At 38.3% G+C, this 18636-nt stretch overlaps 1 protein-coding gene across 2 annotated transcripts in view; it reads right to left on the bottom strand.

The window, feature by feature from the left end:
- Positions 1 to 18636, bottom strand: part of SNX7 (sorting nexin 7) — a 28668-nt gene that overhangs the window by 7519 nt on the left and 2513 nt on the right. For both annotated transcript variants that reach the window (XM_067001927.1, XM_067001926.1), the window contains exons 2-7: positions 14730 to 14912; positions 12750 to 12860; positions 12169 to 12333; positions 10983 to 11184; positions 9171 to 9370; positions 5535 to 5621 (exon numbers count right to left, since the gene is read on the bottom strand). In XM_067001927.1, the coding sequence (XP_066858028.1) occupies positions 5535 to 5621; positions 9171 to 9370; positions 10983 to 11184; positions 12169 to 12333; positions 12750 to 12860; positions 14730 to 14912 (948 nt within the window). The remainder of the gene's footprint in view (positions 1 to 5534; positions 5622 to 9170; positions 9371 to 10982; positions 11185 to 12168; positions 12334 to 12749; positions 12861 to 14729; positions 14913 to 18636) is intronic.

Below are 18636 nucleotides of genomic sequence, written 5' to 3'. Positions count from 1 at the left end.
GCTGGTGCTGTCATTGATATTAACTTGCAAATCTTTTACAGGATTTTCAGGGGATGCTTAGGCTATTCACAGAATGCAGGAATATCAAACTTCAGAGCAGGATATGGAAAGGTACAATCTGCAGCCTCCAGCTTAAGCCATGCACGAAGGGCACCATTCCAGTGCCACAGCTGGCAGTGCCGCAGCCATCAGAAATAAACTAAGCAACACTGTCTGAAACAGTGACAGAACCTCAGTCCAATCCTTAAAATTTATGGAGGTATCAAGGAAGGATGACGGCTCATAAATGTTTCTTGTGTGTCCCTGAAGCCAAGAAGAGACACATATGCTTTAACCAAGTAACTCACGCTTGTGTACATTTCCACTATGCAATGCCCAGCAGAAATCCTGTTCACACTCCATACAGTCAGCATAAAATTGTCACCAAGATCACTCTGAAGTCAGTCAGTTTGTACAACCTTCTGGGAATCCACTGTTTGGGATCTACTGACTGCTGACTCTGGGCCACACTATAACAAGAGGTACTGCTTCTGCCAAAAACAACCCTTCCAAGAACATTAGCAAGAACGAAAGGTCAAGTGAAAAGATAAAATATTTAATTTCCAAACCACAGATGCAAATTCAAAGGTTGACAAAGTGGAATCCTTCACCTCTCAAAGTAGCCACAGAATCTTTAGCTGGGAAAAATGAAAGGAATTTCATCTGAATGGATTTTTTTCCACATTCCACAATACAGAGATGAATAAACATTTTTAATTGGCCTTTATTTCTAGACTGATTTTACTTGCCACACTTTTAGATTCACAAAATACTGGATATTATTCAAGAACAAAATGAAAAAAATGTTATTTCTACTTTACTGAAAAACCCAAGTTCAATTATCTAGACAGATTAGTAATCAAACTACTAATTTAATCAATTCATCAACTACCAACAGTGTATTTGATATGAAAAGGTTAATCCAAAGTTTAAATGTGGAAGAATTACCTCTAAAGACATTACACACAACTGGATTAGGTATCTTGGGCATGTCCCAAGTTAATTGCCTTTCCTTCTAACACTATAAAAACGAATGCACATAGAATACTGACAATAGTGAATATTTGTAGATGATTTAGAGTAAGAAGGGGAGTTGAATCAATTTTTCTGCTTTTGCAAGAAAAAAAAAAGTTCTTATTTGAAAATGAGCTAGACTACATGCTTAAAGAAATTCTCTGATTTCAAAGTCCTGGCAGCAGCATCCTCCCCTTATCTTGTTCTTTATATCTTTAAGACATTTATTTTACAGTTTGTTTTTGTCTTGCCTTTTCCAGGAACTTCGAATTTCTTCCACGGTGTAGCCATGATGTGATGTGGACAGGCAGACTGTTCTACATCCCCACCTGGATACGCAGTTTAAACATCACCCTCTAAAGCCCCAAAGAAACTGTATGTTGTATCAAGGCAAGGGTTGGACCTAGGGTCTAAAGACAGCGTTATGCCACACTTCTTCATCTCGACTAGAAAGGTTTAAGATCTACTTTTCCACAGCTGATAAGAAATATAAATACCATCTTCTTCAGCTGACATGAGAGCAGAAATCAAAGAATGCCCTGGTCTCTGAACTAACACATCCACCTAGTGTATTCCTGATTTATGAGGTGTACATTGTTACGATTTATCCTACCAATTAAATATGGTCCTGAATCCATTTTCTTACATTGATCTCACTGAGGCAGCTAGTGCGATAAATTAAATCTTACATCAGTGGTTCCTGCAGGACAGCACGATGTTCAACAGACGTCACACAGCTGGCCAGAAGCTAGACACTGCCAGGGCAGAGCACTACTGGACATGAACAGGGCAACTTGTAGCCAAAGAAACTTGGCCCAAAAGCCGAACTACCCGGTAAGTGACACAACACTTTACAGTATCTCACTATGCAAAACAGCATGACCTTTTATCTACTACGTGCATTAATCCTACAGCTTGGTAGTACTAACCCTGTTCAGCCTGGAGTTAAAATATCTGTTCAGAACGTGATATATTCAGCATTGCTTTTCTTCATTTCAAGCCTGAATACTAGAATCGTAAGTCAGCATTTAATGCCTATCTGGTGCCTGTCTGAATGACTGCCTTCTTCACTGCCTAAATTTTGGAGTGGAAGGCCAATGTTTGGCTTTTTAAAAGCACTACAAGCAGCTGGTTCTAAAAGCCTGGTGGGAAAAGCGCGGCTCCAAAACGTCTTTTTTTCCAACCAATGGACCTGACATCTCATGAGGTTTAATTCGTGATTCCAGCCTGTTTCAGCGGCACTGACCTTGGGAATGTTTTGCATTCTCCTGTTGTATAACCATCCGTTTGTTAAATCATTTAATGTTTGCTGTGACCAATGCTAAAGATCTCACAGCCTTTTATCATCTCTAATGACAGTCTAAGTTTCCTTATCTATGGTGGAAATGTACTTCAGATAAGATTAGAATTCATGCCACTCATTGTCAGCAGAATTTCTGGCTACTAGATTGCACTGACAAGTTCAATCTGACGTCTGTGAGATCATTAGAAGCTACATGAGGTATGCCTAGGAATAGAAATGTGCAAATAAAGCCAAACTCAGCATTTGGCACCAATTCCAATAATAGTACTTCTGTTTTCAGACTTTTTTTTCCAATCTCCTATCATTCTGAAATCAGTCAGGTTACAAATGTTAGCAAAATAGTTCAAGATGTAATAAAAATTAAAACATAGTAAAAGCAGATGCAGAAAACAGTTAAAAGTTACCTGAACAGTTAAAAATAGCAGTACACCACTCTCCGTGGCCAAACTATCATTAATACAAAAAGCCTTCAACTTCTAATTAAGAAAAAAGTCTTCAGGATATAGCCACCACTCAATTACAGAGGACAGGATTTTATGATTAGACTAACAGATATTTGTCTTGCTGCTCTCTTGAGTCTGCAAGGAGAATTGAGGTCTCAGCAACAGCATTTTTTGAAATAATCAAGAAACAGAGAGGCTGGAAAGATAAAGCAAAGATCTGAACACCTAAGTAATCATGTGATCTACAGGCTTTTACCAGAGCTGTAACAAGGAAATTCAGAAACAGTGAAAAAAAGACCAGGTTTACTGGAAGCGAGGACAAACATCTCCTTATGGAGCAAAACACGGTCAATATCAGATCAACATGGTATGATCAATACAATGCTAAAGGAAAAATTATTCCTTTCTGTCTGTAACAGCTGAAGAAAACGGAGTGCATGCACCTTGTCTGAGGACTCCATGAGATTATACCAGAAGTACTTTCTGAAAAGGCCATGTCCTGCCAGGCAATGTCCCTTCCCTACAGTGAACAGCAGTAAGACCAGCTGCTATACAAGTTGTATGAAATTGCCACTCATCACTGAGTCACTCTGTGCAAATGCAGTCGTTTTTAGCAAGTTGCCAACAAACCATACAAATGGGAAGTACTGATAAAAGGGATGCAATGTTGAAAAGTTGATCTAACTAGCTGTGTACAAATAACTTAAGCGGTGACCTGTAACACTCCTTTTTGCCCAAACAAATTCTTAATATATACTGTGCTTTCACATACAGTGCAACTAATAGACCTGTCTATGATACAGCCACTGTGAGACCTCACTTAGCAATTAATTGTCCAGTGCACAGACAGATATATCTTACAGATAGGCTGAGACCAGAAATATTTAAGTAAAGGTTTGCTGGAAGATGGTCTTTGCTTATTCCTATAAATGTGAAATTAGTGTTATATAACATGATAATTTATTTCCAAGAGAAACTGTATTTCAGTTACCTTTTATGTGACATTCCCTATAAACCTGGGGGAGCGAAGAGCAGATGTGGTTCTGGCAGCCAGTGATCTCTCCGACCCCTGCTGGCTGGTTCCTGGCTGCAGCGATGCCCCTGAACATCCCTGCTACCCTGGGCCAGGGAAACCGTGCGAGCCCCCACGCTCCCTCCCCCTCCACTCTCCGTGTTGCCCAGAGGCTGCCCCCTCCCCACCCTTCAGGTTTACAGATTTGGCCTGCATCCACCAGGCAGGACAGCCAGGAGACAAACCTGGGGCCCGGGCCCCATGGCTGGGGCATCTGGGGAGACACGGTGGGCTGGGCGAGGAGCAGGCAGCATGGAAATACGCTGGCCTTGCTGGTAGCTGCAGCTGGCAGAGGACCAAGACCTGTCCTCCATGCCCCAGCTCCCGGCGTGGGGGGCTCCTCTGCCTCCTCACATTTTGTAAGAGCTTTAAACTTTATCCCTAAACTAAGGACAGGAGAAGCAGCTGAGGAAGCAGAGAAACAAAAACAGATGAGAGAGCAAAAAGGCAGTAAAATTTAAGTAAACAGAATTTCTGCTTCAGGAGAAAAAATTAAAAAAAATAGATGTATTTACTGACTGTCCCACTGCAGTACACAGAGGCAAATTATGAAATACACTGTAGACATCACAGATTTAGATAGTGGTAATATATTCTTATTTATTCATTTAATTGACAAGAAATCAAATGAAAATATGCACTTCAGCTGCCAAAAACTACCTAAACAGCTCATCTTTACATGAAAGCTAATTACAACAACCCTAATAAAAAATGTCTGAAATGTCAAGGACTTTCTCCATCGATATACTAGAAAGTTGCAGTAATTATTATCTAGTCATTTTTCTATATTATTTACATGGTATAATGCTTGGTGTTAACACTGGGCTAAAAGGACATTATTTAGGCTGTAGAGCTCAACTATTAAAAATTTTAAAAAATGCCAGTTCCGCTCTCCACCATAGCTCTAAGCTGCATAGGTGGTAACGGAGGAGTGCAGAAAAGGTGTCCCAGCATTGGTGCCAACATTGCACAAGAGTAGGCTGAGGCCAGATGTGAGCCAGTGGCAACAGTGGGCAGGCCAGCACTGAGGCCGTGCAAATTTATCCCAAAATTCCTTTAAGTCATCCCACGGAACTTCACTGGTGGCTTTCAGCATGCCTGCTTCCATGAGTTACTACAGGTATGGTCTCACTGCACTAGAATGAAGATGTCCGACTGCTAGTAAAAAAAAAAAATCCTAAAAAATAACCAAATAAGACAGAAACTTCAAGGAACAGGACTGAGAGCTTTTCATTTTAAATATGTCTAATGGCTTTGCTCATTCTACCTCCTTTTCCTCTCCTATGTCAACAGAGCAGCAGCTATGAGACACTGCAGCAAGTCTTACTTTCTCTTAACTCCCAATGGGGAAGTAAAGAGAAATGTTAAAAATAAACCACGGCACTGCCTGTATTGACAAAACATGATCCATGGATGCCCATTATAACCAGTCCTTTGCTACAGCTGCCTATCCACTGATGTGTTGCATGTTTCTCACGGTTGCCTCTGCCTAGCATGCACAGCTGCAAAGAACAAGCTTTTTCAGAGAAAGTATGGGACATACAGAGAGACCATACAGTTACAGAGTATGGCTTCACAGGACACGCTTTCTTCAGGGGATTCTTCTCTTGCAGTTAGAGTAAGGCGTAGAATATTTCAGCATTCTGTACAGAGACATACTCACCAGATCCTTGTCTGCCTTTTTATTGGCTAAAGCATCAATTTTGGAATCGAGTTCGCTTTGAATGTGGTCTCTCCTTTTCAAAACACCCTTAAAATAAAAAATAAATAAATAAATAAGCAACTAAATAAATAAATAAAACGCACTAAATTTTAGCCATGTATTCAGAAAACCATCAAACAATTTGGAAATTTAATAAATTAAGATCACAGAATGAAACAATTCAAGAATTTTGGAAATTTAATAAATTAAGATCACAGAATGAAACAATTCAAGAATTTTGGCATGATACAAGTACTTTCCTTTAAAAAAAATAAAATCGGGTAGTAAGGACTCATATTTCAATACCTACCTTTTATCTTGTGTGATTTTTCTAGAATCTTGGTAAATCCAAAAGCAATGCCACAAGACTCTGCCATACACGGTATCATTGCTAATTGTATGCGAAAAACTACACCAGCAGTTAACTTAGTAGTAACTCAACCTACAATATATTCGTTTTTAAAAAGCAACATGAGTTTGTGAAATCAAAAGTATCTTATTTGAGGAAAAGCTACAATACAAATTAGAATAAACGACTGAGAATGGTATACAAGGTATTATTGAAATTGTGACTTTAACCAATATTATTCTGCAAGCGCCAACTGTAGTTCAGTAAAATCAGATAAAATTATCATAAAAATAATAGACGCAATGACATTGATATGTGTGCCTATTTTCAGTATATGTAATTATTTCCTTCCCTAAAACTGTCTTACAGGTATTAGATTTTTAGCATAATGTCAAAAATAATTAGAAAGGGGAAGAAATGTTACTTGTTAGACTACAAAACAGCAATGGTGTAACAGATTAAATTTCCATTTCTGATGTTCATTTACTATGTGACCTTGAGCAAGTCTTATAAATTTCTCTTTGCCTTAGTTTTCTCATCTGTAAAAGCATACTCAGGTGTGCTTATCTCACAGAAATGTTACAAGGCATTAGTCATTTAAAAAAAATCATCAGAAGCAGGACATACATAATTGCAAATGTCAAAACCTCCTTTTACTTTGCATTGCTGCAACTGGTTTTACTGCTTCTTCTGCATATACAAAAAAGATTTTCAGTATTTACCTCTAGCATAGGGCATGTTGAAACAGCACAGGGCCTAAGCAGCTCTACCTTTTCTATCTGTCTTACTTGACAGAGTTCTCTCTGATGTCACTTTAACAAGCACGACATAAAAAATTAGTAGGTGAACTTTCAAATAATATTTCATGTTTCATATGTTCATTTTGAACATATATTTACTAGAAAAATTTGGCAAACCTGACTTGGGACAACTCCAAGTACTACTTTAGCACTACATACTAATGCATAAATCTACCTTTCAATAGCTTAGAATATCTTCTGTTTCAATAAATATAGAAAATGTTTTGCTGTAAGCACAGAAGCAAAACAATTATGTCTAGAAAAGCTGTCCTTCATATTATAAGTGCTTTATCTTTTTTTTCTTTTGCCACTTTTAAAACTATTTTGTTGACTATATGCCAACTTTTATCACAAATATTTCTTAAGTTACAAGATAAAAACAATAATTTTAATAATAATGTGTTGCAACTATAGGCAAGTGCTGAATTCCAATGTCAAACAAAGGGACTGTGTTTTATATACATATCGTTATACTTTTGTAATTTGTATAATAATTAATACTACCCTGCCACAAAGCCATCAAATAATTGTATGTGGACCCATAACCAATTCAGAGCTGCAGTTTGTACCCTGAAGCACAGCAGGACAGTTACACTCGAGATTTGTTGTCTCCACTGTGAGGCAGTTAGAAAGGAGCCTGTCTAGATGTAAATATTTAACTATGAATTTATCTCTTTCCTCAGTTTAAGGCTGAACTCCCAACACCGGAAAATACAAGGACTAATCCATTGTTGTACTGACCACAACTTCTGCATGTTTGCACGTTATCTTCTTGCAGCAACACACAAAGGTGCCTGTGATGAGGTACCCTAGAAAGCAGGTTTTACTAGTGTGTGACTTCCTTCATTGTATTTTTAGTATGATTAGTAGTCCCCTCTCCGTACTGTGAGAGGGAAGTAAGTTGTAGGGAAAAAAAAAACAAACATGGTGAATGAAAGGAAAAGAGCAGCAGTTTAAGAGGAATGAGCTAGTGGAGAAAGACTTTCCTTCGGACAGGACCTCATGGCAGCTTAATGCTGCATTGCAAGTGTTGCATCAAGGCAATTGCAACTAAGAAAAACAAGACAAAACAAAAACAAGCAAAAGAAAAAGGAAAAAAAAGAAACCAACAGTGAGTAACAGCAACTTGCAACACGTGCATTAAGAGCCAGGAAGTCATTCTGTGGTTTATGCAGACAAATCTCTCTGTGCTACACACAAAAGCAAGCACCTGTGAAAGGGTGAGCCAAACTGCAAACTAGAAGGCAGTGTCTCTTCAAAAACATGAGGGATGGGATGGCTCACAGCTAACAGACTTACAAGTTCTGAAAAATAAGATTGGAACTGGGGGAGGGGAGGAAATACTGCAATTTGCCGAGATAGTAATCTCTTCATACCTTTAAGCAAAGTAATGCCTATCTCCATCTGCCTGCATGTACATTTAAATACCGAGGCCTGTGAGATACAGGACATTTTGGATGGTCTCTCTTTTAGTGAAATTTGTTTTAAAGACAGTGGTCACTGTAGTGACCAGTGTAGTGACACAGTAGTTCTTAACCTTTCAGTTGCTAAGCCATATGGAGAAATGGGCAATGCTGTGCACCGTGCCAACAAAGGCCTATGCTGGCCAAGTTAACTTGGGTCTTGCTCTACACAAGACCCGTAGCACACTCAGCCCCTGCTCAGAAACCACTGCAGTATGAGCAGGACTACCAGCAGAGACACAAAAACAGATACTGCAGATTGCACTGGCATGGCAAATCCTAGACAAAGGCTTGTTTGTAGACATTTCTGCTTTCTGAAGGCAGCAGAGTGGGAATGATGACATGCTGAAGTCAGTTTTTGAATTATGTTGATTGTCAGGTCAGATTTTTTACATTCTCTCCAAGTGTAAGAAAAATACTTATGTGAAGGGAACTGAGAGCATCAGCTTATGACAGACTAAAACTTGCTTATATAATGACACAGGGACTGGAAGTTCCCTGCTTTTCTAGAAAAAGAAAACATAATTTAGGAACATCTCCTAGAAAAGGAAAGAACCTCTCCAGTCCTCCCCCTCACAATCTGTTACTAGATGAGTCCATATTTCACCAGTGTCAGAAGAGGTCTTTCTAAACTGCTGTTCCTCGAGCCTTTCTGTGTTCCAGCCTCTCTGGTACAACACAGAGCTCTCTTCAGAGGGCAAAATCCAAACTCTTCTGCACTGCTACCAAGACTGGTTCCATGCCACACAAAACTATCAAGCCTTTCTCATCTGAAAGGGGTGCCTCTAGCCTGATTAACAAGGGAAACAGGACAAACTGGATTCTCTGCTAATGGACAGTGATCCTGTACGGTGCAGGTTTACTAACGGCAGTTAACAGTGACAGCAAAATCATTTTCATCAGTTACAAACGTTCTTCTAGAGTTTGTCAGTGGCCTAAGCCAAACTTCATATACTGTCATAAGCAATCCTTAAGGAAACCTTACCATCAGAATTTCACTGTAGAGAACATACTCATGTAAGATCGGTAACAGATTTTCTGAGAGCCCTGCCATTCGTTTCTCTGTAGCCTTGCAACACTTGTCAATGCAGCTCGCGACGCCTTTCAGGGAGTCTGCTATATCTTCTTCTGATGCTGACCAAAGTGTGTGGATGGGGCCGTATTCCTTCATTTCATTAAAATACTCTTAACAGGAACATATACACAGGTTAGTTGTTTGTTCACTAACAGGTGTCTAAGCGATACGAATTGCAACCTCGTATTTACTATGAATACAGCAAGAAACTGGTACTAATGTTTAATATTTGCTTAGTATGTTCTAAAAGGTGCATACTGAAGTTCATTCCAGTTCTGCAGGTGTTACCTTCTTCAGAAACTTGTATTAATCTAAACAGATAGGTATCCTAAGAATTGCTTCTCTTATGTCTCTGAGCCAAGTGCTAATTCGTGGAAGAAAGAATAAGGTCCAGAACCTCACTGCTGTTTGGTAGTACTTAATTTGGCAAGGCTGGTTATGACCTGGAAGATGTTCATAGGAGGGTACTGAGAATACGTTTCCATTTATTGAAAACATAATTTTATCACAATTGAATTTATAATGAAGAAATGTCCAACAAAAGTTGCCAAACAGCTCTGTGCCATGAAGAAATCAATATTTACTTTGAGGTCACTTTGACAAAAAAAACCCTCCATAGATAATGTAATTAAGACTCTCATGTTAGGCAATTACAAGCAGGAATATTTTCTGAATGTTCTGAATCACAGTTATCAACAGGTCACGTCCCCAGCAGTGCAGCCCTGCACACTAGTGTTCTGCCTATTGCTATTTGGAAAATCTAGAAAGAAGATACATCCAGCAGCACTTGGGAACATGTCAAAATTCATAAGGTTTTCCAAGAAATATTTTGTCATTGGTGACTTGAACCTAAGAACCTCAGCCAGATATTGCCACTGGAATGAACTATAACAAAAGGAACCCTTTTCGGCAACATTTATTTTCCTTTTATAAGACCCCTCCAGCTTAGTGAGGACACACTGAGATGTGGTACTGCACACTAAAGCACAAGGTCTTGGTTACTACAGAACAAAGCGTAGCACTTCATATTATATTATATATACAATAACATCTCTCAAGTGCTGACCAGTAGAAATTGTAAACACACCTAGTATGTCAGGTCAAGCTCAGAAAGTTAATAATTTAGAGTTTCAAGTAGGTGTGCAAACTGCTGTTACTGATGAAAAATATAAGCTTAAGTCATCCTTTTCAAGAAAACTGTAACAGGCACAGATTCCCATGGCAGAAACTATGGCCAACAGCAAAGCTCTTAAAAATAATCTACTTGGTCAACACATAAAAAAAGGTGCAGAATGAAACTGAAGAAGACATTTAGAGATCTGGAATCTGTGCAGCATTATGCCAGGACAAGACAGGAATAAAAAACTGTAACTCTACGTTCCATTCAAAGTACAAAACAAAAGGTCATGCAGATCTCCAATAACCACAATAAAATGACAGCCACACTTGTTATGTTTTCTTCTTTTTAAGCTCCTTACCGGGTAGGTCAATGAGATGTTAAAACTTTCCCTATTACCAAACTATTCAAGTTAACTTGAAGATCTGCCAGAACAATGACCATTATGAAAAGCACTGTATAAATACAAATCTCCCCTTTTTCCCTGCTTGCTGGAAAGAAGTATTTTGCTTGGCATAATGAAAATGAATGTACTGTTCACAACAAGTTGTTTTCCAGTATACTAATTTCTTAAATCCGTAAAAAGATATTTGTTTTCTACTTACCCCTTTCTTCCTTGTAGATTCTATGAGCTATTTTGTCCAGTACATTTATTTTCTGACTAAATGTTTCCATATAATCATTCATTTCTGTAAACATTTCAGGACGATTTTTAACTCCTCCTCTTACTGAGGATGCTACAGCTCTTACAGTCTGTCCCATTCTGCTCAGCAAACCAGGGCCCTGTTTCTTGTGTGAGGAGAGTTCCTAAAAACAGAACGTGCTGAGTTTACTTGCACATACATTTTTAAATTCTTTAAAAATAATATGTGGTTAAAAGCTTTATTTTTTGTTTTAAAACAAAACTATATTCATAGACCTCTGGGGAAAAAAAAAAAAGCAATTCAGATGTCTTTTTAGTGGATAAATCTCACTCTAAAATTATTAGACCAGTGTAAGAACCATAACCGTCACATGCATTTATTAACTAAGCCTTTCTGGACAAACATAAACATGCTGTGTGTCATGCTCTCACAAAGAATGATTAAAGATGGCAGAAAACCTTTACCCTTTCGTTCCTTAGAGTTGACTAGATTGCAATTTAGCCTTGTGAACAGGAAAGCAGAGGTAATGATTGCAGAAAGAAGTCATTGAGAAAAGCAAACCATGTTCCTACTGGAAGAAATAAGCCAGCTATTTTCTGTAACTATTTTTACATGTTGATAGAATAACCTTTGCTAAAGTTCAGAGGCAGGCTTTCTGAGTACAAAACTCTGATCTTCAAGTGGCAACATCTTGCAAAAATACCACAGGAAATTCAAAGGATATATTTTTCTTTTATGAGACCAATATAACTTAAAAAAAACAAACAAGCAGATGAAAAAGACAAGTGCCATGCCAAAACAATAATTCATTTAAATTACTGCTTTTCATATAATCTTTGAAGCTTATGTGTATTATAGAAAGCATGCAGAGTTGAAATATTGTGCCACAAAAATCCAGAACGCAGCAACAAAAACTGCTTTGGCAGGTACAGCAATATTTATGGCCACACGCAAGATTACCAAATGCACAGAAGAAAAGGTTATCTCGGGGGACGAATATTCCATAAATTCCACACCTTCTTCTGACACTTCTGTAACAAGCCGTGGGAGGATGCTATTGAATACTGAACTAGGGAGACTCCTGATACACTCTACTAACACAAGACGTGGTTTCATATAACTGTAGATAAAAATAAAGCCATTTTACCCAGGCTTGTGCAGTAAGAAAAATTTTGAAGTCTTCATTAAAAGTTAAAGTTGGATGATCAGCAATGCGGTTCAAAAATTTATGTAAAGCTTTTCTTCGAGTCTCAATGAATTCATCGCTAAATCGTTCCACCATTCCTTTCATTATGAATTTTTCAGGCAATGGCTAAAAAAATAAAGAAAAAAGTATATTGTATAACTTGCATAATATTAGGGATATTATAACAGTTCCTCTACTTACTGAAAACATAGATATAGCTTGTAAAATTCACCATGTAAAAACAAATTGCCACAAAACTATCACATTTAACAGTGGTATAAACTGGTACTTGTAGCTGATAGTATAGCAGGAATTAAGAAAGGGGAAATAAATTACTGCAAATTACTGCAAATGGCACAATTACAAACATAAGAAGTGAATTACAGAATTTTTAATTATCGCTTATATACATACATATAAAGCTACTAAAAGGTTAGTTTGATGTTCATGAGAGTTCAGAAACACAAGAAAGCCTTCAAGCAGCTCTGTTTAAAACTGGGGTCATCTTATAAATTAATAAAAATAAGTTTTAACAAACGAACAGGAATAATTAGTGTTGGATGTGCTTCTTCGAGTTTGCTCTTCAGCCAAAGGAAATCCTGATACCGTCTTCGAACTTCATATTCACAGGAGTCAAATTCACCACGAGATGTCTGAAAACCATGGAGATAAAAAACAGGACCAGAAAGTGAGAATACTGTGAAAAAAGAACAATATTGTTTTAGATTTTGAAGAAAACTGCATACCTGAAGGGAATGCATACATGATTCTATTTTGCCCTTGCTATTTGCTTGCTCTTTTTTAATGCACGATGATCAATTTCTTAATGAAATAGAACACATGTAATTTTAGCAACAAATCAAAGTTCTACTTTAAAACAACAACATCAACAACAAAAGAAGTACTAAACAACAGAGTGACCTAAAATAATCACCCTAGCAGTGTTTTCAGAAGATTTCAATCATTACTGCGCCATTTCCCTTTTAACAATCATGGTTATGTTGATTGCTTTTAGGGCATTTCTTCTGAAGTGATTTGAAATCGATGAGTGAGGAGAGTCCATTTTTTTAGCATTCTGAAAAAAATAGAAATAGCTGACATACGTCCTTGGGGCCTGCTGATGCCAGTCAACAATCCCCACATTCAGAACGTGAAAACTTCAGCACATCACAAAAGTAACATTTCCTGTGCTGTTTAATGGATTCTGCTATTCCATCATCAATTCCAGTTCTGTAGCCCTTTGTCAGAGCTTGCCAACAAACCTTTAATGCTTATAAAAATGCTTATTACAGCATTGAAAAATTGTCAAACCATGAGATTTATTTTATCACCACTCTATCTTCTAGAATCAAGCTACAAAGAGCTCATGTTTTCATCAGAGTGATGCATGCTGTTTAGCATTTGTTGTTGCACGGAGATTTATAATGCAATGCAAGTAAATTCTAAAAAACTCAAAACACACTTTTGTAATCTAAACATTTTTGAGGACTGAATATATTTTTTTCAAGTTACGTGGGAGGAATGACATTACTTTATCATCAACAACCAGGATTCAAATTAAATGTGATAAGAAAGGATGGAAGAGATAAAAAAGCAAAAGCAATCTACCTTACAGCCCTTCCATACTTGCCTGCAGAAAAAATGTTCTTTTGTCTACAAAAGGATGCCTAAAATGAAAATTATTGCTAGCAACCTAATGAAGATAGCTCTCTTCCTACTCTTTAAATATTTTATGAGGAATTGATAACTTCTCTTATTTAAAGATGAATAATTCCCATTTGAAAATTTGGTTTTAAATGAATCTTTTAAAAAGAACTCAAAGTAAAATAAATTAACACAGTAATTCTCAAAACACAGCCTGCAGAATATTTGCTGGTAATCCCAAATGATCTGTCTGGTCTCACAACACTAACTTTCTTCCTTATTTCCAGTGGATAATTTGCATTCAGGACAGCTAAAAATACTCTATGTTGTTTCCTAATATTACTTTTTTTTCATTTGAGAATTGTGGCAGTTTCCCAGAAATCATATGCAACTGTTGATGGGAAACAAACTTCCCCATGGTAGTGAGCACTGCAATTACAAAAGAATGGAGCTGAAAGACTTTGTAGCAGCAAGTCTTTTCATGCAAAGCAAAAGACTGCTGGCCTGCAAGTGATCCAAAAGTCATATAATACATGGGCTAACATAGTGTCTTCAAACAAAATCAGTGTCTCTGCTGTTTCATATTCATGTCGAAGATCACAATAGAAAATATTTATTTCCATATAGAACTGAATTTGCCATTGAAGGAATACCAGCTGTTTTCTCAGTATAAAAAAATCTATGTACATACGTCTGTAGACTTTACTGATTTTTTTAGAAACTTCCACAATTTCATACAGTTTTAGTGGTCTATAACTCAAAGCAAAATCAGATTATGATTTCAACTTAGTAATATTCCACAGAATGGTTCAAAAGAAGAGTGAAAATACTACTACTGTTACCAGTGTAAGCCATTAAGGCCATGAATAGATGCTTACCTTTGTGATTACTCTGTATGTAATGAATGTTTCAATGGCTGTAATGTGGCTTTCAGGATCATCGACAGTAATGAAGAGGTCTCTTAATTCTGGTTCATCTTCAAATTTATACTGGTTTATCATAGATGAGGGGGATATTGTCATTGAAGGACTGAATGAGTTTGCTTCAGCCAATGATGTATCCTGCATATAAAACATGAGAACATTCATACTGAAACATATTTACGCATACACAAACATGTCTCAGATGCTATAATGGCAAATTTTTAAATAGATTGAGAAAACATAGGGCAGATGAAAGAATTATATGATATGTGGCAAATCTATTATCCTTTTCAGTATTCACTTCAGTAAGGATGTAAGAAATGAGACTTATTCTTTAACTGATGAAAGCAAAATGCTACCATTTGACAAGACCTTTATGCATAGCTAGAAAGAGAACTTGCCTGCGAATGCTAAAATTAGTTATGATTACAAGCACCCAGTATTTGTGTAGTATGATTACCAGCTTTATTATAATTGTTAGAAGCCAGTTACTCAGGACTCATCATGCTTCAATTCTCTCTAGTAAGCTGAACAGGGTGGATAAGAAATTATGATTTTAAAAAACAAGACAATATCTAAATCAGAATTTTTATTGGAATTGGGTATCCCAGTTTGCATATATTTTAAAATAGAATTTCAAATGGGAAACTTTTACAGAGATGTAAATTTAATCTTTTTTAAAAAAATGAATAAGTAAGAACGCAGTACAAAATTGCTGCTTAATTTATTAATTAAATTCACTAACTCAGAAAACAGCATAATAAATTAATAAATTATTAAAAATAAATGAGAGCAATTACAATCAATAATCATATTGCAAATATCAGACATTTAATATAGCCTTTCTAATACATCCAATGCAATGAAGTATTTCAATTAATAACAAACTTCAGTATTCCCTGGTGTTTTTGGAAAGTTTCTCTTTTGAAAAACTTAAGGTTATATGCAAAACTGGATAAAAATGGCTATTTAAATCAGAATTTCTGAATGAGATCATCAGGCAAATGAGCAACCACCCTGCCTCGTGCCAGCCCACTGCTGTGACCAGCCAGGAGCCCCGTGCTGTGCTGCCATCCTACACAAGACTTCTGCGCTGCCCTTGGCACTGGGAGCTCGCTTGAGCTACCTTTCTATCAGCTTTATGCCACAGTAAAACCAATTGCTTGCTTGTCCAAGCCTGTGAATAAGCAACATAGAACAGCTTGGGTTGGGAGGGACCCTAAAGACCACCCAGTTCCAACGCCTTGCCCTGCGCAGGGATGCCACCCGCTAGACTGGATTCCCCTTGGCCCCATCCAGCCTGGCCTCGAACACCTCCAGGGATGGGGCATCCACAGCTTCTCTGGGCAGCCTGCTCATGAAATTGGCTGCCCTCTTGCAAGCAAGATAATCCCAGAGTGTTACAAAAAGGCCCTTTCTAGTGCCTCGCTGGCTATGGAGCATGCAGAAAAGGGATGTTGCTGAAGAGAGAACCGGTGAAATGTCAGGAGTGGAAACGTGTGTGCCCATGCAAACTGGAGTCAGGTATTGCCTTGTGGGACTGAAGAGTGCAAGACTGGTGTCACTGAGGATGGAAAGATTTTCTCCTTTGGATTTAACCAAACCAAAGCTGCCTCTGGGATATGTTCTCCCCTCTCACTCTTTTCCAGTCTTAAACCTCATCGTACACTGCCAGCTCCCTCCTTTGGATTTTTCAATGTACTCTCACACATATGGAGTAGAAACTTCTATTGGGAACTATGCACTGAAAGCACTCCTGTACCAGATCTCCTCCCATCACATATGTACAGTTCTTTGACCAGGGAAACAAAGCCAAGAAGAAAGTTTAAAGACAATGCTTTAAATATTATAGAGCTGCTTCCTTGTATGCCTGCCAGTCACGTTATGTATTTTACTCAGCCTGTTCCAACCCACGATTTCTGTACTGATGTAGTCTGCACTGCTGGCAGTGGTGGAGGATGAATAGAAAAGCTGTGTTTTCATGGCTCACCAGCGCTAGCTGCCCATGCTCCCCATGAGGAATGAAACTGCTTTCCAAACGTGATAGTTCAGGGCAGGCCATGTGATTCAAAGTGCTGAGACAATGGGAAATTCCCAGGGAAAGAAAAATGCATGTGAGCGTGCAAGGGACTTGGATGGCCATATACTTGAGGAATAATGATATTGCAAAGCCTAAATTGGATCAAGGCAAATGTGTTTCATATCTTCTAGTTTCCTATGGGTCATTACTATCTTAATATTTCCTTCCTCTTTCTAGGTTGCTACTAAAAGTTGTTCTATACAGGCAGGTTCCTGAAAGCATGCTTTTATTTGAAAGGCCTAAAAAATACATAGCTTATGAAATAAAACACTGCCAGTAAAAATCCACAGAGTAAGCAGGACTTCTGGTTTGTTGTACTATGGTTACTGTGTCATCTGCACGTGAGTGAATGCATGTAAGGTTTAAACAAGTATCTGTTTCTCTATCATCATGATACTTCAGGTTTATTTCCAGCAGTTCTTGAAGTTTGCCTGACATGCCTGATGCCATCACAGGGGAACACAGTTAAATAATAAAAAAAAAAAAAAGATAATTTTCTGTTTTCTACACAGCTGCAATTTTGGGGTTGGTACTGTTTTTGTGTGCATGCTGTTGATGGTGGAAATTGTATGTCAGGGGAAAAACAGACAATTCTTCCAGCTCTTGGTTTTTAAAACTTGTTTTTAAACTTCTTTCCTCTTTATCTATGCGAAGAAAATCAAGGCCTTGCCCTTGATAAGGAGGTACTTTCCCACACCTTCCACAACTGCACGTGCCTACCACTCCCCTGCTCCCTTCCATGCCCTTGAACTACTGGCAGAAGAGACGGCAGAGCCGAGTGCTGATCAGCAAGTGGGTTCGTGCGCTTTGAGTTACTGGCCAGGGCAGCAAAGGGACAGAAAACCAACGAGCTCCTACAGTGTGGGGGCCTTGCTCTGTGTCTCCTTTCTCTAATGCCAGCAGTTACTTTATCCCGCTCTCACATTTGGGCTGAAATTGGTCAGTAAGACTCCAAAATTAATAAAGGACAGAAAACACTCATACAGCAGGGGCAGCCTCAAAGTAGGCCGAGCACAAAGCTGAGCCTGCAGCTCTCTGTAGAAAACATTAAGCACAGGGGTTTGCCAAAGCACTCCTCCTCCCCAGGGCATGACTCAGGGCTGCCGCCATCCTTCCCAGTCAGGACCCAGAGCTTGCACTCTTCTGGGGCCAGCAATCCAAGGCAGGTCTGGAACCAAAGGATGTGGTGGCAGAGGTTATCCTAAAAGTGAATAGCTTAGTTGTTGGAGCATTCTTCAAAGGAAAGAGATTCAGGAAGACAGAGTAGTTCCTTGGTTGAAATACTCAATTTTGAAACAGGCTTAAATCCTCGATCAACTTGTTCTGGAAAAAGTAGCTTCTATGCAATTCTGTGGTGGCATGTACATCTTTTCTACAAACACCATGAATTAAGTTTTCTGTAATCATGGAAGGGAGACAAGCATTGTAAAACTGAGTTTTGAAAGGAGGGCTGCTTAACATTTTAAGTATTAACCAAATCACTGACAGCTTTGTCAATGTCATGTCAAGGTACCACCAGCAAGGAACACAAGGATTACTGCAGTACAGTACGTGTGGTACTATACTTTGAAACCCATGGAGGAAAGCAGGTTGCAAACACTGCATTCGTGTGACTCATCATTCAACCCTGAGAAGCTGGCTCTGCTAAAACGACCTCAGAACTTTTTCCATGGTAACAGAAACTGGGATAAAGTGAAATGCATGTTACATTATGAAATGCTGTATCAGAGCTGCCGAATAAAATGCTAGTCTGTAATATTTGAGGTATGTCACCAGATATTG

Source organism: Anser cygnoides, chromosome 8 (assembly GCF_040182565.1).
Source record: "Anser cygnoides isolate HZ-2024a breed goose chromosome 8, Taihu_goose_T2T_genome, whole genome shotgun sequence".
Classification (NCBI taxonomy): domain Eukaryota; kingdom Metazoa; phylum Chordata; class Aves; order Anseriformes; family Anatidae; genus Anser; species Anser cygnoides.
The sequence above is the reverse complement of the archived record's forward strand: the minus strand, read 5'-3'. Positions and strand labels throughout refer to the sequence as shown.